The 17,252-nt window shown below is 37.7% G+C and overlaps 1 protein-coding gene across 8 annotated transcripts in view; it reads right to left on the bottom strand.

The window, feature by feature from the left end:
• Positions 1–17,252, bottom strand: part of DCAF17 (DDB1 and CUL4 associated factor 17) — a 50,054-nt gene that overhangs the window by 15,813 nt on the left and 16,989 nt on the right. For 7 of the 8 annotated variants that reach the window (XM_045033942.1, XM_045033941.1, XM_045033940.1 and 4 more), the window contains 6 exons: positions 12,244–12,386; positions 8,787–8,896; positions 4,941–5,031; positions 4,223–4,306; positions 2,043–2,198; positions 1,174–1,266 (listed from right to left, as the gene is read on the bottom strand). In XM_045033942.1, the coding sequence (XP_044889877.1) occupies positions 1,174–1,266; positions 2,043–2,198; positions 4,223–4,306; positions 4,941–5,031; positions 8,787–8,896; positions 12,244–12,386 (677 nt within the window). Of the gene's footprint in view, positions 1–43; positions 1,267–2,042; positions 2,199–4,222; positions 4,307–4,940; positions 5,032–8,786; positions 8,897–12,243; positions 12,387–17,252 lie in introns of those variants that run through there. The other variant, XM_023259453.2, reaches the window with a different exon arrangement.

Genomic DNA, 17,252 nt, shown 5'->3' with positions numbered 1-17,252 from the left:
GCAACCGGATTTCTCAAACAGGAAGCAAAAAGAAACAATTTTCTCCCAAGACTTATAACGCTTTTATTTAACAATCTGACGAATGATTATCTGAGTTCAAGGATTATATCTATATTGGTCCTAACAAAGAAGCAAAAATACTGGTTTCACAACTAAGCCAGAGTCAAAAGCCTTTTCTAGCTAATCAGTCAGTCCCCAAGCTAGTAGGAATTGAGACTTTATCTACTCTTCCACAAGGAACAGAACTGGGGGGATCCAGGATACTTTCATCTTATTGCATAGGTATGAAAATACTGCCTAAGCAGAACTGGGAAACTTACCAAATAAACAGAATGGTGAAATGAGTACAACATTCTTAGATATATTCAGAGCTAAACAGGCTACATATCAGGAAAAATTTTCACTTAAAGTTTGCTTGGAATCTTTTACATTAGTCTGTGATAGAAATGTAAATAACCAATGGGAACACCAAGCCAAGAGAATAAAACCATGGAAGAAAAGATCATCTGAGAACTAGAACCAATTCCTAATGCTACATATAAATATAAACATATACATATATACACATATATGATTAAAAAAAACATGATGACACATTTTTGGCTCAAAGGTATTATTTCACATTATGGATCTCATTTCTCACCCTAAGGCAAAGTTTGGTATACAGGATGGAGCATGTCTTTCTGAACCCTTTACGTCTTTTTTTTTTTTTTTTTTTTTTGTCTCTACTGCATTGTCTTACCAATCAAAATTCCATACCATCCTTTAAGAACCATGTTTAACACTTCTCCATCAGTACCCTTCTCCCAACAACTGACACCAATTTGTTTTTCTGTGCTCCCCAACACCTGATATTTGCATCACCACCTAGCTAAAAGCTCTAAATGCTAGACTTCTTGGGATGCCATTCTAAAAAACTCTCTCCATAAAATGAAGTCCTTACCACTTGTATGGCAATAATTTAAAAAAGAAGTCACAGTCATGTGAGGTCAATACAAGATGTTTTCTAGAAAATACTGGAGAACTTGCTACACAGATAACAGAGAGGAGGACTGAACATAGTTGCTTGGCTATGTGGCTAAAAGTCTCATGAGTTACATCTCAAGTTTTAAAAGTATCTCACTCCTTTTCACAACTTCTGTTTGTTGTTTCTTCTTCTCCAGGGTCACATACCATCTGGTAAACGTAGCAGCTGAAGACCCTGCTGGGTTTCTGTTCTATGTGTAGTACCAAGTCTCTGTCAAAGTAGACTTCATGGCTGTATGTCTGGAATGAAAACACAGCCAAATGAAATCTCCTTTTCACACAACCATATTCACAACTGTGTCACTAAAATGTCATAGCACCTATGCTAGAGATCTTCAAATATATACATGGAAGCAAAACAGTTGCTAGAAATAGTTTATTGTCATTATTTATGAACATGCGGATTCCTTATGAGGCAGGCATTACATGAAATGTTGAACATAAAAAGAACCCTGGTCTTAGGAGTCGGAACACCTGGATTCCATTGCCTGTACTCTATCTCACTGTGTGACAGTGGGCAAGTTGCTAAACCTCTCAGATATTTGATAAAACAAATGATTGGATAAAATGGCAGCTACTCTTCCTTATAACTTTTATATTCTATAATAATCAAAAAAGTAAACAGATATTTCTGAGAGTGCCTAGAAACCCTACATGCTTAGATATCATCTCTTAACTAACTGGGGGGATTCAACACAGTACGCTTCTATTTTTAAAAATGTTATCAAACTTATAAAATGTGAGAAAACCTAAGACTATGGTAAGGAAATAAACAGCATGTCTCAGAATAAAACATAAAACTTTATCTTTAGGGCCTCCGGAAAGGAGGCGTCCTCTAGTTCCTAGGGAAGGAAGGTTTAAGAAGTACTCGTTTTTGTCTGGTCGGATGATACCTCTTTGATGTGGTCATTGGTACAGGCGAGCCTGGACTGACATGAACACAGTAGCACGTGTTTCAATGAATGTCACCTATGAAGAAAATTCTTACAACTTTGAATTCCACGGACTCTACTCACCACATCCCATGACTCCTCTAGTGGAATGCTTTTAAGTAAAGTTCCATATTCATTACAGTGGAAATCCAGGTGAGCTTTTCCTTCAGCATCTATTTGGGTAACAGCTACCACAGAAAGCAAATCCAGCTCATCTTCGTAGTCCACAATTTTAAAAGTCTTAGGGAACGGATGGGTTAGGTACAGGAAAAAGGGGCAAAATCCAGTTATCCACTTAGGATTATTCCTGTTCATAGTTTAACTCTTCTATTATCTTTCTATTTTAAAAATGTGGAAAGAAGAACGAATGGGTGAGAGCATAAGTAGAAATGTGTCTCTACTTTTATGCCTAGTAAAAGTCCCAAGATTCTGAAGACTTAAGCAGCATCCCACAGATTCTAACAGACTCAAGTCTATGCAGATCTTGGCCAAAGTATTATTGAAATTCTCTATTATGACAGCAACCCAGAACTTCTCCAAGTTCCAAAGAGGTGTTCAACTGCTGCCTCTGACGTGTGTGTTCACTGGTTCCCAGATAGTACTAAATATATGCAGCTCAGTTCTGAAACCTAAAAACTACCTACTGTGTCAGAAGAGTCTTACACCAGAAAATCACAAGTCATTTCAGGAAGAACTGATGACCTATCACATACTATTTATGACTCTCTTTGCCATCTTTTTTTTTTTTTTTTTTTTTTTAACTCTTTTTGGTCCTCTAAAAAAAAGTAAAAATGGCTGCTTACACTTGGGGAAGAATATTAACTAGGAACTGAAATCCAACCCACAGAACAGAACTGGGATAAGAGATATTTCTTGGAAATGACTAATGATGGTAAAGACTTACAAGAGAAAAATCTAACCTCAGAACTCTGTTTAAAGAAGAAAACCTGGGACTCCAATAGCCTCACAGGGGAAGCAGATCTGTGCCAGCCATCCAAGGATGGGCTACAGGAGGGCACATTTTGGCAGGCACAAGTTTCTTTTAACCACCACATACGAATCCTTCACTTACATTTGGTAAAACTACTTTTTAATCCACTTATATTTTCTGCCTTTACTACCCATAACATAAAACTTTATCAGATTTATTATACATGGTTCCTTTTTATTTACTTTTTTGCCTTAATATTACCTTGGTCAAACTTCAAAGAGTGACTTCTTGCCTGGGTGTCAGTGATTTTATAGCCTTTAGTTACAATCCCTTTTGGTTTTTCCTTTGCAGGCTAAACCTTGTTTTCTAAGCTCTTGATGGAGACTATCTCTCTTTTTGCTACCACCTTCTTCTTGTTAATTATTGTTGCCATATATATATGGCATGCAGCCACATACTTTTTGGAGTGCAGCCACATACTGGGAAACCTCTAACCTTTGAAAAAGATTTTCAAAAACTATCCTTAGAAGGCTACTCTAATATTTCTACCTAGAAATGGTCACAGAACGAATACAATTATCTGGTCTAAATAGACTCTGTATTCATGCAATGGTTACATATTCAAAGCATTATCACTGCCAGTTGATTTCATAAGAACTTTCAGTGCCTCTTTAAAAGAAAAGGATAAAAATGTATTAGCTCAGTGACTGGCGATGTCAAGTTCAGGCCACAGGCTGAACTAATTTACCACACCCTCACACCCTTCTTCCCTGGCCCACGATCATTAATAAACATATCTGTATCTTGTAAAGGAAAAGCCATAAAGTCATCAGGATATATTTCCCTACAAAGTGTGCACGTTAAAAAAAAAAAAAAAAAGAAAGAAAAGGAAAAAACCCTGTATATATTAACAAGCAATAAGCTAGTAGTGTTTTCAAATTGTTTTGGCTCTATAAATCTTTCTGCAAACAAAATCTTATGAATAATTCTTTTTTTTTTTAATTTTTTTTTTCAACGTTTATTTATTTTTTGGGACAGAGAGAGACAGAGCATGAACGGGGGAGGGGCAGAGAGAGAGGGAGACACAGAATCGGAAACAGGCTCCAGGCTCTGAGCCATCAGCCCAGAGCCTGACACGGGGCCGAATAATTCTAATATGAGAAGAGCAGATGATGGGGACGCATTGGTTGAAATAGCACGCACAATCCTACCAACGAAGTCTGTATGGAACTGCTCACTCCGAACCTCTACCCCAGAGTTTGGGAAGCATAATTTAAAAACCTTAGGGCTAGTACACACTCATTTGGTTTGCTACGTCTGGCTAAAGTAATACCTCTTGTTCTGGGTCATCATCCAGAAGGTTAAATTTTTTTTTCACCACCCGTCCAGAAGCTGTAACAGTGAGTAAATTTTCATTCTATCATATGGAGACAAATAAAAAGATATGATGAGTCCTATCATGTACAGCAAATAGCAAAATTGTATTAAATTTGGTTAAACAATCAACCCTTCTCCAACACCCATAATTCTTTCTTCTACTGAGAAAATTCTAAATCAGATTTCTGATCCTCCTATTAGCAAAAATACTTTACTATCATAAATTAATGGATAAAATACCAAAAGCAGTGGATCTGCTTTTAGAAATTTCTCTCCACATAATTTTCTTCATGCTCTTAATTTGCACACTAAAAGAAAACAACTACCTGGAGTTAAAGCATGGTATGTGATTTCTGATTCATATTTAACCCAACTGACTCCAAGTTTGCACAATGAATTAAACCCAAAGGTCGATAACTCATCAATGAAAACTAAAAGAGAAACCCAGAAAGGAAACAGAAATTAGCAAAAGACAGCTTAATATAACCAACTCTTTTCAAATCTCAACTGTGCATGAGGCTAAGCCTAGCTCCCTATGCAGACAAAACCACTCAGATTTCTACAGGATCGTGCTGTTCTTTTCAGCCACACCGAAAGACAAACACATTTGCATACTATAGTCTCAAATAGAAAGACAGTGATATACGAAGAATTTTAAAGTACTCCTGACTTACTTTGTTCTTCTCCCTGTTGGCCAAAATGACAAAGTCTTCAGAGATCTGATGCTGGGCACTATTATTTTCTACTTCATTTAGCTTTAAAACTCTGAAAAGGAAAACAGATTCTAAGAACCTAAGACCTCAACACACCATCAAAGTGGTAAAGTTGAACTACTGAAATAAAACTTAACAAATGAAAAGTACAGTAACAACACTGAGTTAGTTCTCTCCTCCTGCGTAGTCTGAAATGTTCATGTCTGATCACTTAAGTGTCCAGAAACTCCTTCAAATTCAGAGATTTTGTTAGACAGAAAAACCTGTGACAACAGGTACTCCTGAGGTAGGTAATGAAGCAGCTTCCTCAGGCTTAAGCCATCTTTCAAACTGGCTTACTGAAAGTTACTCTTAAAGAACCTTATCTTTGTTGTCCTGCAACAAGTCTTTAATGTTTCAGTTTTAACAATGGCATTATACTAGATATTGGCATTTTTTACTTCTGAATCTATCATGAGATATTAATGACCAATACTCAGAGTTAACTATATGACAGATTGGATTTGGGGCACCTGGGGTTGCTCAGTCAGTTAAGTGTCTGACTCTTGATTTTGGCTCAGGTCACGGTCTCACGGTTTGTGAGTTTGAGACCCATGTCGGGCTCTGTGCTTCGGATTCTCCCTCCTTCTCTCCCCTCTCTCTCTCTGCCCTTCTGCCTCTCGTCCACACACACACACACACACACACAGTCCCTCTCTCTCTCCCTCCCTCCCTTCCTCCTCCCTCTGGCCCTCCCTGGCTCTCTCTTTCTCTCAAAATAAATAAATAAACATTTAAAATTAAAAAAAAGGGAGAGACTCGATTAGCAACTAAGCCTAAACTAAGAGTTTTCATAAAAGAGTAATATTTGAAAACTGCAATTTACTTAACACTTTTTTTTTTGTAGGATTATATTTAAAGATTTGGGTTTTCTGAGTGCAAATGGCCTTATGGATCAAACTTATTAAGCAAGAGAAAATAAAATAATTTGCTCACCACCCACACAAATCTGTTCACAGCATTAACAAGCTTCAAAAGCACAATGTTATTAAAGCATAAAATCTAGAATGCAAGCAAAAAGAATAGCAGGGAGTAGCAGCCACAGTGGCCAGAGAGAACCAGGAGGCTTTCTTTGCCAGAGACAAAGAAATCAGATTGGGGGCGCCTGGGTGGCGCAGTCGGTTAAGCGTCCGACTTCAGCCAGGTCACGATCTCGCGGTCCGGGAGTTCGAGCCCCACGTCAGGCTCTGAGCTGATGGCTCAGAGCCTGGAGCCTGTTTCCGATTCTGTGTCTCCCTCTCTCTCTGCCCCTCCCCCGTTCATGCTCTGTCTCTCTCTGTCCCAAAAATAAATAAACGTTGAAAAAAAATTAAAAAAAAAAAAAAAAAAGAAATCAGATTGTATTTTAAATTACTCAATTCATTATCTTAATTATTTAAAAGTGCCTATCTTTTAGAACTTGCCAAAAGGGCACACACTCTGTGGCTCTTATCTTCTTAAACTCAAAGTACTACTAAAAGGTGGGTAGAGAGGTGCCTGGGTGGCTCAGTGGGGTAAGTGTCTGACTCTTGATTTCAGCCCAGGTCACAATCTCACCAGTTTGTGAGATGGAGCCCTGCGTCAGCACAGAGCCTCCTTGGGATTCTCTCTGCCCCTTCCCTGTCCCTTCCCTGCTCGTTCACACGCACACACACATACACACACAAGCACGCACGCACGCTTTCTCTCTCTCAAAAGAAATAAAGTTTTTTTTTTTAAAAGGTGGGTAGCAACAAACATTAAAAGTATGGTTTAATAAAGCTAAACTATAGATTTTAAGACTTTTTATAAAAGTTCATCATCTTATTTAATTAAGTCCCTTTATCATCTTTATAATCAATCCAGAGAAGTAGATTAATTATCATGAAGCATGAGGAATAAATAAGGCAGACAATACCTTTCTTATTCAACAAACTTACGGAGCACCTACTCTGTGCTAAGCACTATGTTCAAGTGCTGGGGTTCTAAATATCAGCAAAACAGACTCTTTCTCTGTCATTATGGAGTTGCTGATTCTAAAGCTAGATATTTAAACAGATGATCACATAGATAACTAATTAAAATTGCTGTGTTAGAAGAACATGACACAGTGGGTGCAATGAAAATGTGATGGGGGAGCGAATCTAACGAGGGGTCTCAGGGAAGGACTCTGCAAAAAAAGGATGTTTAAGCTGGGGCATGAAATATGAATAGAAATGAGGCACAACAGGGAGGGGAAACACATTCCAGAGGAAACAGCCCCCAGCTTTCTGAAATGACGGCACTGCTGAAGTAAACTGAGTGGGAGGATGATCCTCCAGACCATACTAAGTATGCTGGTCTTTATCTCAGGAACAAGAAGCCATAAGAAGGTTAAAGTAGAATCCATTTAGTTAGGTTTTTGTGTTTGTTAATGTTCCTAAAAATCACTGTCACTGCTGAGAAGAAAATAGACTTAAAGAGTGCAAAAATAATTCTTGGAGTCCAGGAGGTAGCCTATTAATATAGTCCAGGCTAATGATGACAATGGTCTGACAAACATGGTGACAATGGCCAAGGGCAGGAAGAGGAGGATTTAGGAAAATTTAGTAATACAACAACAACAAAGGATTCACAGGATATATGGTGCAGGTGTGTGTGTGTGTGTGTGTGTGTGTGTGTATGTATGTGTGTGTGTGTGTATGTAAGGGACAGGGAGGGGGTGAGCAAGAGGGAGGGAGAGAGAGAAAGGGAAAGAGAGAGAGAGAGAGATGGGGGCAATGTACATGAGTATATGTATATGAAAAGTCAAGAGTATATGCATATGATGAAAGAAAGACAAGAAGGTAACAAAGTGTTAAGAATAATTCCAGATTTTTGGCTGAGCTTAGATGAGAAATTTGGGCAAGGATATAAATTTTGGAGTTTTGGTGTACACATGATCTTTGAAGCCAAAGGAATAAATAGAATCATGCAGAAAGGGAATGAAGAGTGAGAAGAAAATAGGGTCTAAATCCTGAGGACATGTAATAATTAAAGTCTGGAAGACTTCCTCTAGAAGAGGATGACCATGAAAGGACATGAAGAAAGACACATCAAAGAGGGAGAGAAATATTCAGGAGAACTGTGGCGTCGGGGAAGCCAAATGAAGAGTATTTCAAGGAAGGAAAGGTCAGCTGGATGTAGATGTGGGTCAACAAAACAAAACAAGGTTCACTTCAAACAACTCCTGCACTAAAGCTATCTTTTACACCAAAAACAATCATCTCTCATTAATCCTAGAGAATTAAAACCTGACGAAGACAAGCCAATCTGAATCTCCTTTTACCCATATATCATCCACCAAAGAATTTATTTAAATGTAATATCTACAAACAGTAATGAGAAGGCTGAAAGAATAAAGTCAGGTTCTCTGAGGAAGCAACCTACAACAAGCTAATTATTTCTGTAATTGGGTCAGCAGTGAGCTGGCAAAAATAAACACGCCAATAAATGCTTCCAAAAGCTACTTTTCGCTTTAAAGCAACTAATGAAAATACTCACTTGAAGGGCACCTGGGTGGCTCAGTTGGTTAAGCATCTGGTTCTTGATTTCAGCTCAGGTCATGATCTCAGGGTTCATGAAGTCAAGCTCTGCATCAGGCTCTGCGCTGCTGGTGTGGAGCCTGCTTGGGATTCTCTCTCAATCTCTCTCTCTCTCTCTCTCTCTCTCTCTCTCTCTCTCTCTCTCTCCCTCTCTCTCTCTGTTCCTCCCCTACTTGTGCTTGCTTGCTCTCTCTCTCTCTCAAAATAAATAAGTAAACTTAAAAAAAATTTTTAAAAAAATACTCACTTGACCTGATTGGGGCCAACATGTATTATTCTACCAGAAGCATCAGGATGAAAATAGATCCAGTCAGATTCTAGAGAACAACATTCCATTTCTTGGATCCCATTTTTTGCCTAAAGTTGGGGAAAAAATATTGAAAATAAAGATTAAGGGAGAATAAAATAAGTTTTCAAATCTAACATCAATGATAGATCAGTAAATCAAAGCTACAGGGAAAAGAAAATATCAACAGTTGAACTGGGATATGCAGAAGAACTGAATTTAGGCAGTCATACTTGAGAAATCCAGAACATCTGCTCTGTACCATACAGTTTGCCTCACAAATAACAACCTAACAGTAATCCTATCTCAAGCATCTATTTTGTGTCAGACATTGTGGTAGATGTTTTAGAGCCATTTCATTTGATTTTAACAATACACAAAGCACATGTGACTACCCCCATTTTGATGAGGATAAAATCACAAAGAGGACAAATCATTTGCTCAATGTTTTGCAGCTGCAAAACAGCAGCTCTGACTCCAAAGCCCAAGGACTTTCCATTATATAACTCTGTATAATTATGCACATGCAGTCCCCTACAACTTCTTCTTCCCTTGCCCATCCCTAATAAACTGTCAAAAAGCGTGCGTAGCGCACAAATAAATATGCAACCCAATCTAAAATCTCAGAAACAGGTCACATAATCTTTTTGGATAAGTCAGATGTTAACCTCTAATAATGAGGAAATGGTCTAATAGCCTTTTAGGTCTGCTTAGCCTTTTAGGCAAGGAGAGATTTATTTCATGGCAGGACATTTAGACATTAAAATAAAGAGAAGTTACCTCCGTGATATATGATCACATATGTACATAAATGTTTTACCTTATACAAAGGAGCACTGGGAACTAATACCAGCATGGATACATTAATTTCATTTAATTTCTTTAATTTTTCCAACACAAAATGAAGTGATACCACCTTGCCTATTAGATACTCATATTTTTGAAATATTAACTTACTAATTTCACTAGCATATACTGACAGGATACTATGTCTCAAGTATCACACTAGGTGTTCATACCACACATGAACTAAACATAACCCTTGCCGTCAAAATCTCATTATCAAAAAGGGAGGCAGAAACACAAACAGAACAGAAAAGAATAAGACGGTGTAGAAAACAAAGTGATCAAGCCACACACAGGATATTATCAAGCATTCAACCCAAGTGAGCAGAATTTCAGGATGAAAAAAAGAGCTTGAAGTAAGCCTTAAAGGATGAGTACAAAATGGCTACAAGAGATGGCAAAATCTGAAGCACAAAAATGTTAATCCATACAGCATGTGTGTGCATACACATGAATAAAAATCTTAATTCTGGCTCCTAGAAAATATGCATGGTGTCCAGTCATGAGACTAGAGAAGTAGGTGGGGGCTACTTTTTTGAATTCCATGCTTAAAAAAAAAAAGGAATTTAACACATATTCTGTACTAGTGCATGTTTTAATTTTTAAGGAATTTTTATAAGTATCCTAATAATTTCTAATAGGAATGGCGGTATTATCACATTGTATATACATAAGAAACTCAATGGAATTAAATACCTTGTTTGCTACCACTAAAATTAACATATCCAAGATGGCATTAACTCCAGATGTTCCTTTAATATCAAACATGCACATACTATACATATCTTTCTTTAGACGATTCTCTTCATTGTAATAACTATAACATGCAAAAGAAATACTATCTTTTAAATATAAGACAGCATTATTACCAGCTTCTGCAGTTTTTATTATGTGCTTGAATGCTAGATTTTAAAGCTCAGTTTAATAGAAAGCTATGAAACATTTTCTGAATTCTTCAGTTTGGCTGCATGTGTTTTTGGGTAATCTACTCTTTTGACTGACAGGTGGGGAAGTAAAGGGCATATGCATCCTTAAATTAATGTCCTTACCAGAAAGCTGTCTGGCAAAAGGATTGAAAACTTTCCCTGGATTTGGCAATTAGTTATGAATATGTTGAAATACAGATTTGACTAGATGTTATAATCAGTTATTACAGGACAGTACTTGATAGACATGCTTGGTATAGATGCTGGAAGCCATTTTGTGTGTGTGTGTGTGTGTGTGTGTGTGTGTGCACATGCACGTGCACACACACACACAATAATATATATTATCTGTTCTTATATAAAAAGAATATCTAGAATTGTACGGGGTTTGACAGGATGGAAAAGTTAAGTGAAAGAGGGCTATGACAGGTCCTGGTGGTTGAAGAATGTTCACTGGCTGCGAGGTGAATAATCAAATCACAGACTTGTCATGACAGCCTCTATCTAGAGAGGCCACTGTAAAAGAGGACGTCACTGGAGCTGCCACATGTGACAGGTAAATGAGAAAATGGAAGGGAACAATGTTCCGACAGAAGGAAACTAGAAGACACTATACATAGTGTTCCCTGGTGGCGACATCAACAGAAATAGATAACTGGACCCAAGACTATGTTGATCTTCAGTGTGGTGTAAGGTGGCCTGTGACTCTAAAAGCCACTGAATCAAACAGTGACTGATTGAGCACGGTCCTGGAAGTGATAGATATGGAATAAGTGGAGTCTGATTCAGAAAAATTAAGTTCATCTCATATATCAGGAGGTTCCAGAAATAAACTACACTAACTCAGCAATAGAAAACAAAGATGGAACCCCTCTACCCATCATCACTGTGCATTCACTCTTTGGCACTTATCTTAATTACAGATTAATTAATTAATTGCAGTTAACAGACTGCATCTTACTTATCTACATGTGTGCTTTAGAGAGCATAAGCAACTTGAAGGAAGGAAGGTGTCCCCAGCCATGCCTGGCCCACATTAGGCACTCTTTAAATTAAATTAAATTAAATTAAATTAAATTAAATTAAATTAAATTAAATTAAATTATAAATCAATGCCTAAATCATTTTCAAAAAGAAAATAAAAATGAACTCAAGGAGTAGAAATTTCTATTGTCTTACCATGTCTTATCATTTCTTCCTATTCTGCCATAAATAAAGTTCTTGAAAATTCAAAGTGTTTCAGTGCTTACATTGTGACCAACAGAGTTCTACCTGGTTCTGCTCTGGAAAGCAAATAGCAGCAAACCACGAAAAAAACAGAACCAACTACACATTCCACCAGCAAGTTCAGAGGCAGCCTGAACATATTGCAACAATAATTCCCACTATGGAGCTTGGGAGATGTGTTGCACGAGATCCCATGAGAAATCTTTGGTCACTAAGTATTTTCAAATGTTAATGTTTTTAAATGCTTGGTAGTATACACAGGCGTTTGTTATATTCTTTGTATCCTTCTGTACCTAACATTGTTTACAAATTATTAACACAAACAAAAAGTAATTCTTAGGAATTCTTAATACAAAGTAGAAAATAAAGAATTTATGATATACATTTACTACTAAAAAGTCTGATCACTCATGGTTTACCAAGGAATTATCTTTCAGGGCACAAATATGGAAAACTCCTTTCTGTTTCTTCCTATTAGGTGTGATGATATAGTGCCAAGGATGGCCTCCAATCTGGAAAGCATTCTCCAGGGAGGACACCTCAAAGAGCAGTGGTGGTGAGTCTGTAGAGATGGGCAAAAGGAATTTATTAGTTTCTCTGTTCTGGTAGCCTTGGAACATTCATGATGCATGCATCATCTATGAACTTTCATTAACGAGAAATTACTACATTTAAGAAATAAAATATAATCAGGAAAGAGCTGATTGCTAAGAAAAGAGAAAGCTGGTAGGCAACAAATGTTATGCAAGAAGTCAACTTTATGTTACATGAGCAGTCTTAAGATTTCCAGTATATAAGTGATATTAGTCATAATGAATGTAACCACTTAAGGACAGGTCCTGTCACAGTGGTAGCTTTATTAAAGGATGGCGACTAATACTAGTATTATCTTTAGATAAGTTAACTAGTTTAGACATCTGTTTCCAGGGCATGTGTGACCTGCAGCTGAGTGGAGATAAAAAAGTGGACCGAAGGTGCTTATGATAGCAAAAAAATGACAAAGTACACCTAATAAAAACAGCTACCATTTACTAGGCATCTATGTATACGATTCTGAGTTAAACACGATTTCCAACTCTCAAAACAATCCTACAACATAATTAGGTCTAATAATTTCCTTCAGATGTGAGGAAGAGATCTTCCATATTCCAGACTAACAGGTTATACTTAGCAAATTTTATACGAGCAGTCTTAAGATTTCCAGTATATAAGCGACATTAGTCATAATGAATGTAACCACTTAGGACAGGTCCTGTCACAGTAGTAGCTTTATTAAAGGATGGCGACTAATACTAGTATTATCTTTAGATAAGTCAACTAGTTTAGATAAATCTAGCCATTCACTGTCTTATAGAGACTAACACCATAAAAGAAATATCTGTTGGTGCTTTTTAGTTAGGATGTCTATTATGAAAAAGATAAGAGTGATGCCTGGGTGGCTCAGTTGGTTGAGAATCTGACTCTTGATTTTAGCTCAGGTCATTAGTTGTCTTTAGGTCAACTAATTTTAAGTAGAGCAAAACATGCACTCTTACACAAGTGTGTAAGTGGAAGGTACTACAGCTTTAGAATATCCCAAACATTCTGTTTCGGCAAGTGGTTACTTGGGACTCTTTCTTTACCCTTTTGCTTTTAGTGTTTAATCTTTGGTTATGAGGCCAACACTGCCAGTAAAGGGGCTTGCCTTAGGAAGACCCATTCACTCAAGAGCCTTAAGTTACATATATAAGTGTGTGCTTTGGGTTGCCAGGGTGGCTCAGTCGCTTAAGCTTCCGACTCTTGATTTTGGCTCAGGTCATGATCTCATCGTTTTGTGAGATTAAGCCCTGTGTTGGGCTCTGAGCTGACAGCAGGGAATCTGCTTGGGATTTTCTTCCCCCCCCCCCCCCCCCCCCGCTCTCTGCCCTTCCCTTGCTTGTGTTCTCTTTCTCAAAATAAATAAATAATCTTAAAAAAAAAAAAAGAAGTGTGTGCTTTATTAGGCCTCTTCATAAGACACTTTACTACTGGGTCCTCTATATAGGAGAAAAATAATGAAAAGTGAATTCACAAACTGACAGTGCTGAGGAAGACACAGGTATAAACATATCAAATATATTTAAAGTGCTTTTTTAAAAAAAGCTTTTAGGAAGAAAGTAATATTCTTAATATATAAAGAAGTCTTCTTAATGAGGAATAAATGAACCCAACAGAAAACTCAGCTAAAAATGTTAGATAAATTATGAAAGAAATACAAACATCATATGTGATAATACAGTAGCTATGAAATGATGGTGGATGACAAAAAATTATAAAAAAAAGAAAAAATATAATTGGAGTTTGAATTTGGGGCTAAAATTTTAAGTAGGTATGTTATAGAGAATATAAAATAGGTATTAACACTAGAAGAAAATCAATGCAAAAAGATACACTTAAAAAGAAATACTTTTCTCAGCAGTTGCTAAAAATGGCCCCAGAGTAGCAGTGGGACTCTGCTAATCACAATTCTGATGGGTCCCCAGTAACCTGAAATTTTGATCTCTAATACTATTTTCAACTAGAGTCCTAGAAGTTCTCAGAGAGTAGCTGATTCTATGTCTTGTCATGAGGAAATTTTAAGATCCTTCTGAACCATCTAGTTGTTGTGATAAAGGGTATTTATAGGATGCCAGGGTAGTATTAAAAGAATAACAGAGTCAGCAAAAGGGGTTCCTACTTGCTAGACTGTGAAAAGAGAGGCATGAAAAAGAAAATAATAATAATGATTACAATGCTTTGAGTCTGTGAAAGGTCAAGCAATACTTCAGAGTTTTAATATAAATTGTACAAAATGTTGTATTGTTTAGAAAAGAATAGCTATAGTAAGATTTTTCTGTAATTTTAAAATATAGGGAATATATCAGGGAAATGCAAATCAAAACCTCACACCTGTTAGAATGTCTATTATGAAAAAGATAAGAGGGGTGCCTAGGTGGCTCAGTTGGTTGAGAATCTGACTCTTGATTTTAGCTCAGGTCATGATCCCAGGGTTGTGGGATTGAGCCCTGCATCAGGCTCTGTGCTGAGTGTGGAGCCTGCTTAAGATACTCTCTCTCCCTCTCTCTCTCTCCCCCTGCCACCCCTCTCCCCGACTCACACTCTAAAATTAAAAAATAACAAGATAAGAAACAATAGCAGTTGGAGAGGATGTAATGAAAAGGGAACTCTTGTGCATTGTTGCTGGGAATGTAAATTGGTGCAGCCACTAAGGAAAACAGCACGGAGGTTCCTCAAAAAATTAAAAATAGAACTACCATATGATCCAGCAATTCCACTACTGGTTATTTACCCAAAGAAGATAAAATCACTAATTTAAAAAGATATATGCACCCCTATGTTCATTGGGGCATTATTTATAGGAGTTCCTAGAGACAGAAAACAGACTGATGGTTATCATAGGGGAAGGGGGTCAACTATACGGTGAAAGTAGTAACTAGATTTACTGCAGTGGTCACTTTGTAGTGTACACAAAAATTTTAATTTTTTTTTTTTTTTTTTTTTTTTTTTTTTTAGGTGAAAGCAGAGTTTATTGAAGATATAGAGCAAACAGATACAGATGAACTGTCCGGAAGACTGAGAGAGGAAAGAAGCATGAGTCTCATCACTGCTTGGGGTCTGGGTTTTTTTATTGAGGATGGCAGTCTCGTGTACGTGTCCTTTCAGGCATCCAAGAAATGGTTAGAACAAAGATGAGGGCTCAGGTTCTCTTCCTAGGAGCCAGGGGGTCTTGGTGTAGAGACGTCTAGCTCTCGTGGCCTGCAATGCACATATGATAGTTTCGTCCAGTCATTCTCACCTGGGCCTTCCTTAGATGTCATTTATTCTAGAGCGTCATCAACTCCTCATCCCTTACAAGAAGGGCTTAGGCTGTTTTCATTATAAGGCATGTGTGAAGTGGGGTAGAGATGCAGGTCCTAGCAGGAAGAGAAGCCAGAAAAGAAGCAAAGGGGAAAAAACCCAGCTTTTTCTCTCATGGCATCCCCTTCAGTTTCCCTGTCTCATTCCCTGCTATGGGATTTTTATCGTCCTTATTCTTAAGGGGTGTTGAAGGGTGAAGGTCTCATCTCCTGTAGCTTCTTCAGGCTGAAAGGGATGCAGGTCCTACCTAATGGGAGGCATAAAAATCCTGAGCTATCTCACTAAAGGAAGTGCTCCTAGTTGCAGATATTTTTGAGTTGGAGGCATGCATGAGGTCTCATCATAAGAATAGGATGTTTCCTACAGTCATCATTGAGAAATTTGTCTGACGTCTTTACGCAGAGCATGTAGCAACAATAGTCCCCATAATAAAAAAGACTAGCATAATTACTATCATAGCTAGTAGAAGAAGTGTTTTCCACCAAGACTATCCATTTCCGCTAAACCAGGAAGAAACCCACTCACTAAGAGAATGAGAAGAGTCAGACATTGCTTTGTGTGTGCATGTCTGCTAAAACTTTTGATAGAGATTAGAGTCATCTGGGATATATACATAACATTTAGTCTCAATATTAGCAGAAGTGTCTTCTTGAGCTGTAGTCAGGATATCAAGGCTTTGGAGGGCCACCTTTTGAATTTGTGGGTGACAGCATGTCGGGTTTGGCTAAAGGTGGCTACCATATGCTTGACTACAGTCTCTATTTGTAATTTTACAGGTATAGAGGTGGCTCCTGGGACAAATACAGCTAAGGAACAAAACCATCAAGAGTTCCTCTTTGCCTCACGTTTGGCCTTAATAATATTCTAACTATGAGGAATCACTGGCAAGTACACCTGACACTAATCTAACGCTATACATCAACTTTATCTCAATAAAATATAGGTAGCTAATCTTATATATTTCTTCTGTTAAATAAATGTTTGCTTTAACATTTACATGTTAAATGAAAATACAAGGTACGGAACAGAGTATACAATATACTACATTTGGTGTAAGAAAGAAGGTAGCATTTATTTATTTCTAAAAAAAAAAATTTTTTTAAGATTTTTTTTTTTAATTTTTTTTTCAATGTTTATTTATTTTTGGGACAGAGAGAGACAGAGCATGAACGGGGGAGGGGCAGAGAGAGAGGGAGACACAGAATCGGAAGCAGCCTCCAGGCTCCGAGCCATCAGCCCAGAGCCTGACGCGGGGCTCGAACTCACGGACCGCAAGATTGTGACCTGTGCTGAAGTCGGATGCTTAACCGACTGAGCCACCCAGGCGCCCCAAGAAGGTAACATTTAAAGAATACATATGCATGTTTGCTTATTTAAAAAAAAAAAAAATTTTTTTTTTTTACATTTATTTATTTTTGAGAGACAGAGAGAGACAGAGCACAAGCGGGGGAGGGGCGGAGGGAGAGGGGGACACAGAATCCGAAGCAGGCTCCAGGCTCCGAGCTGTCAGCACAGAGACTGACACGGGGCTCGAACCCACAAACCATGAGAT

The sequence above is a fragment of the Felis catus genome, chromosome C1 (genome assembly GCF_018350175.1).
Source record: "Felis catus isolate Fca126 chromosome C1, F.catus_Fca126_mat1.0, whole genome shotgun sequence".
NCBI lineage: Eukaryota > Metazoa > Chordata > Mammalia > Carnivora > Felidae > Felis > Felis catus.
Note: the sequence above shows the minus strand (reverse complement) of the source record. Positions and strands in the feature narration are given on the sequence as shown.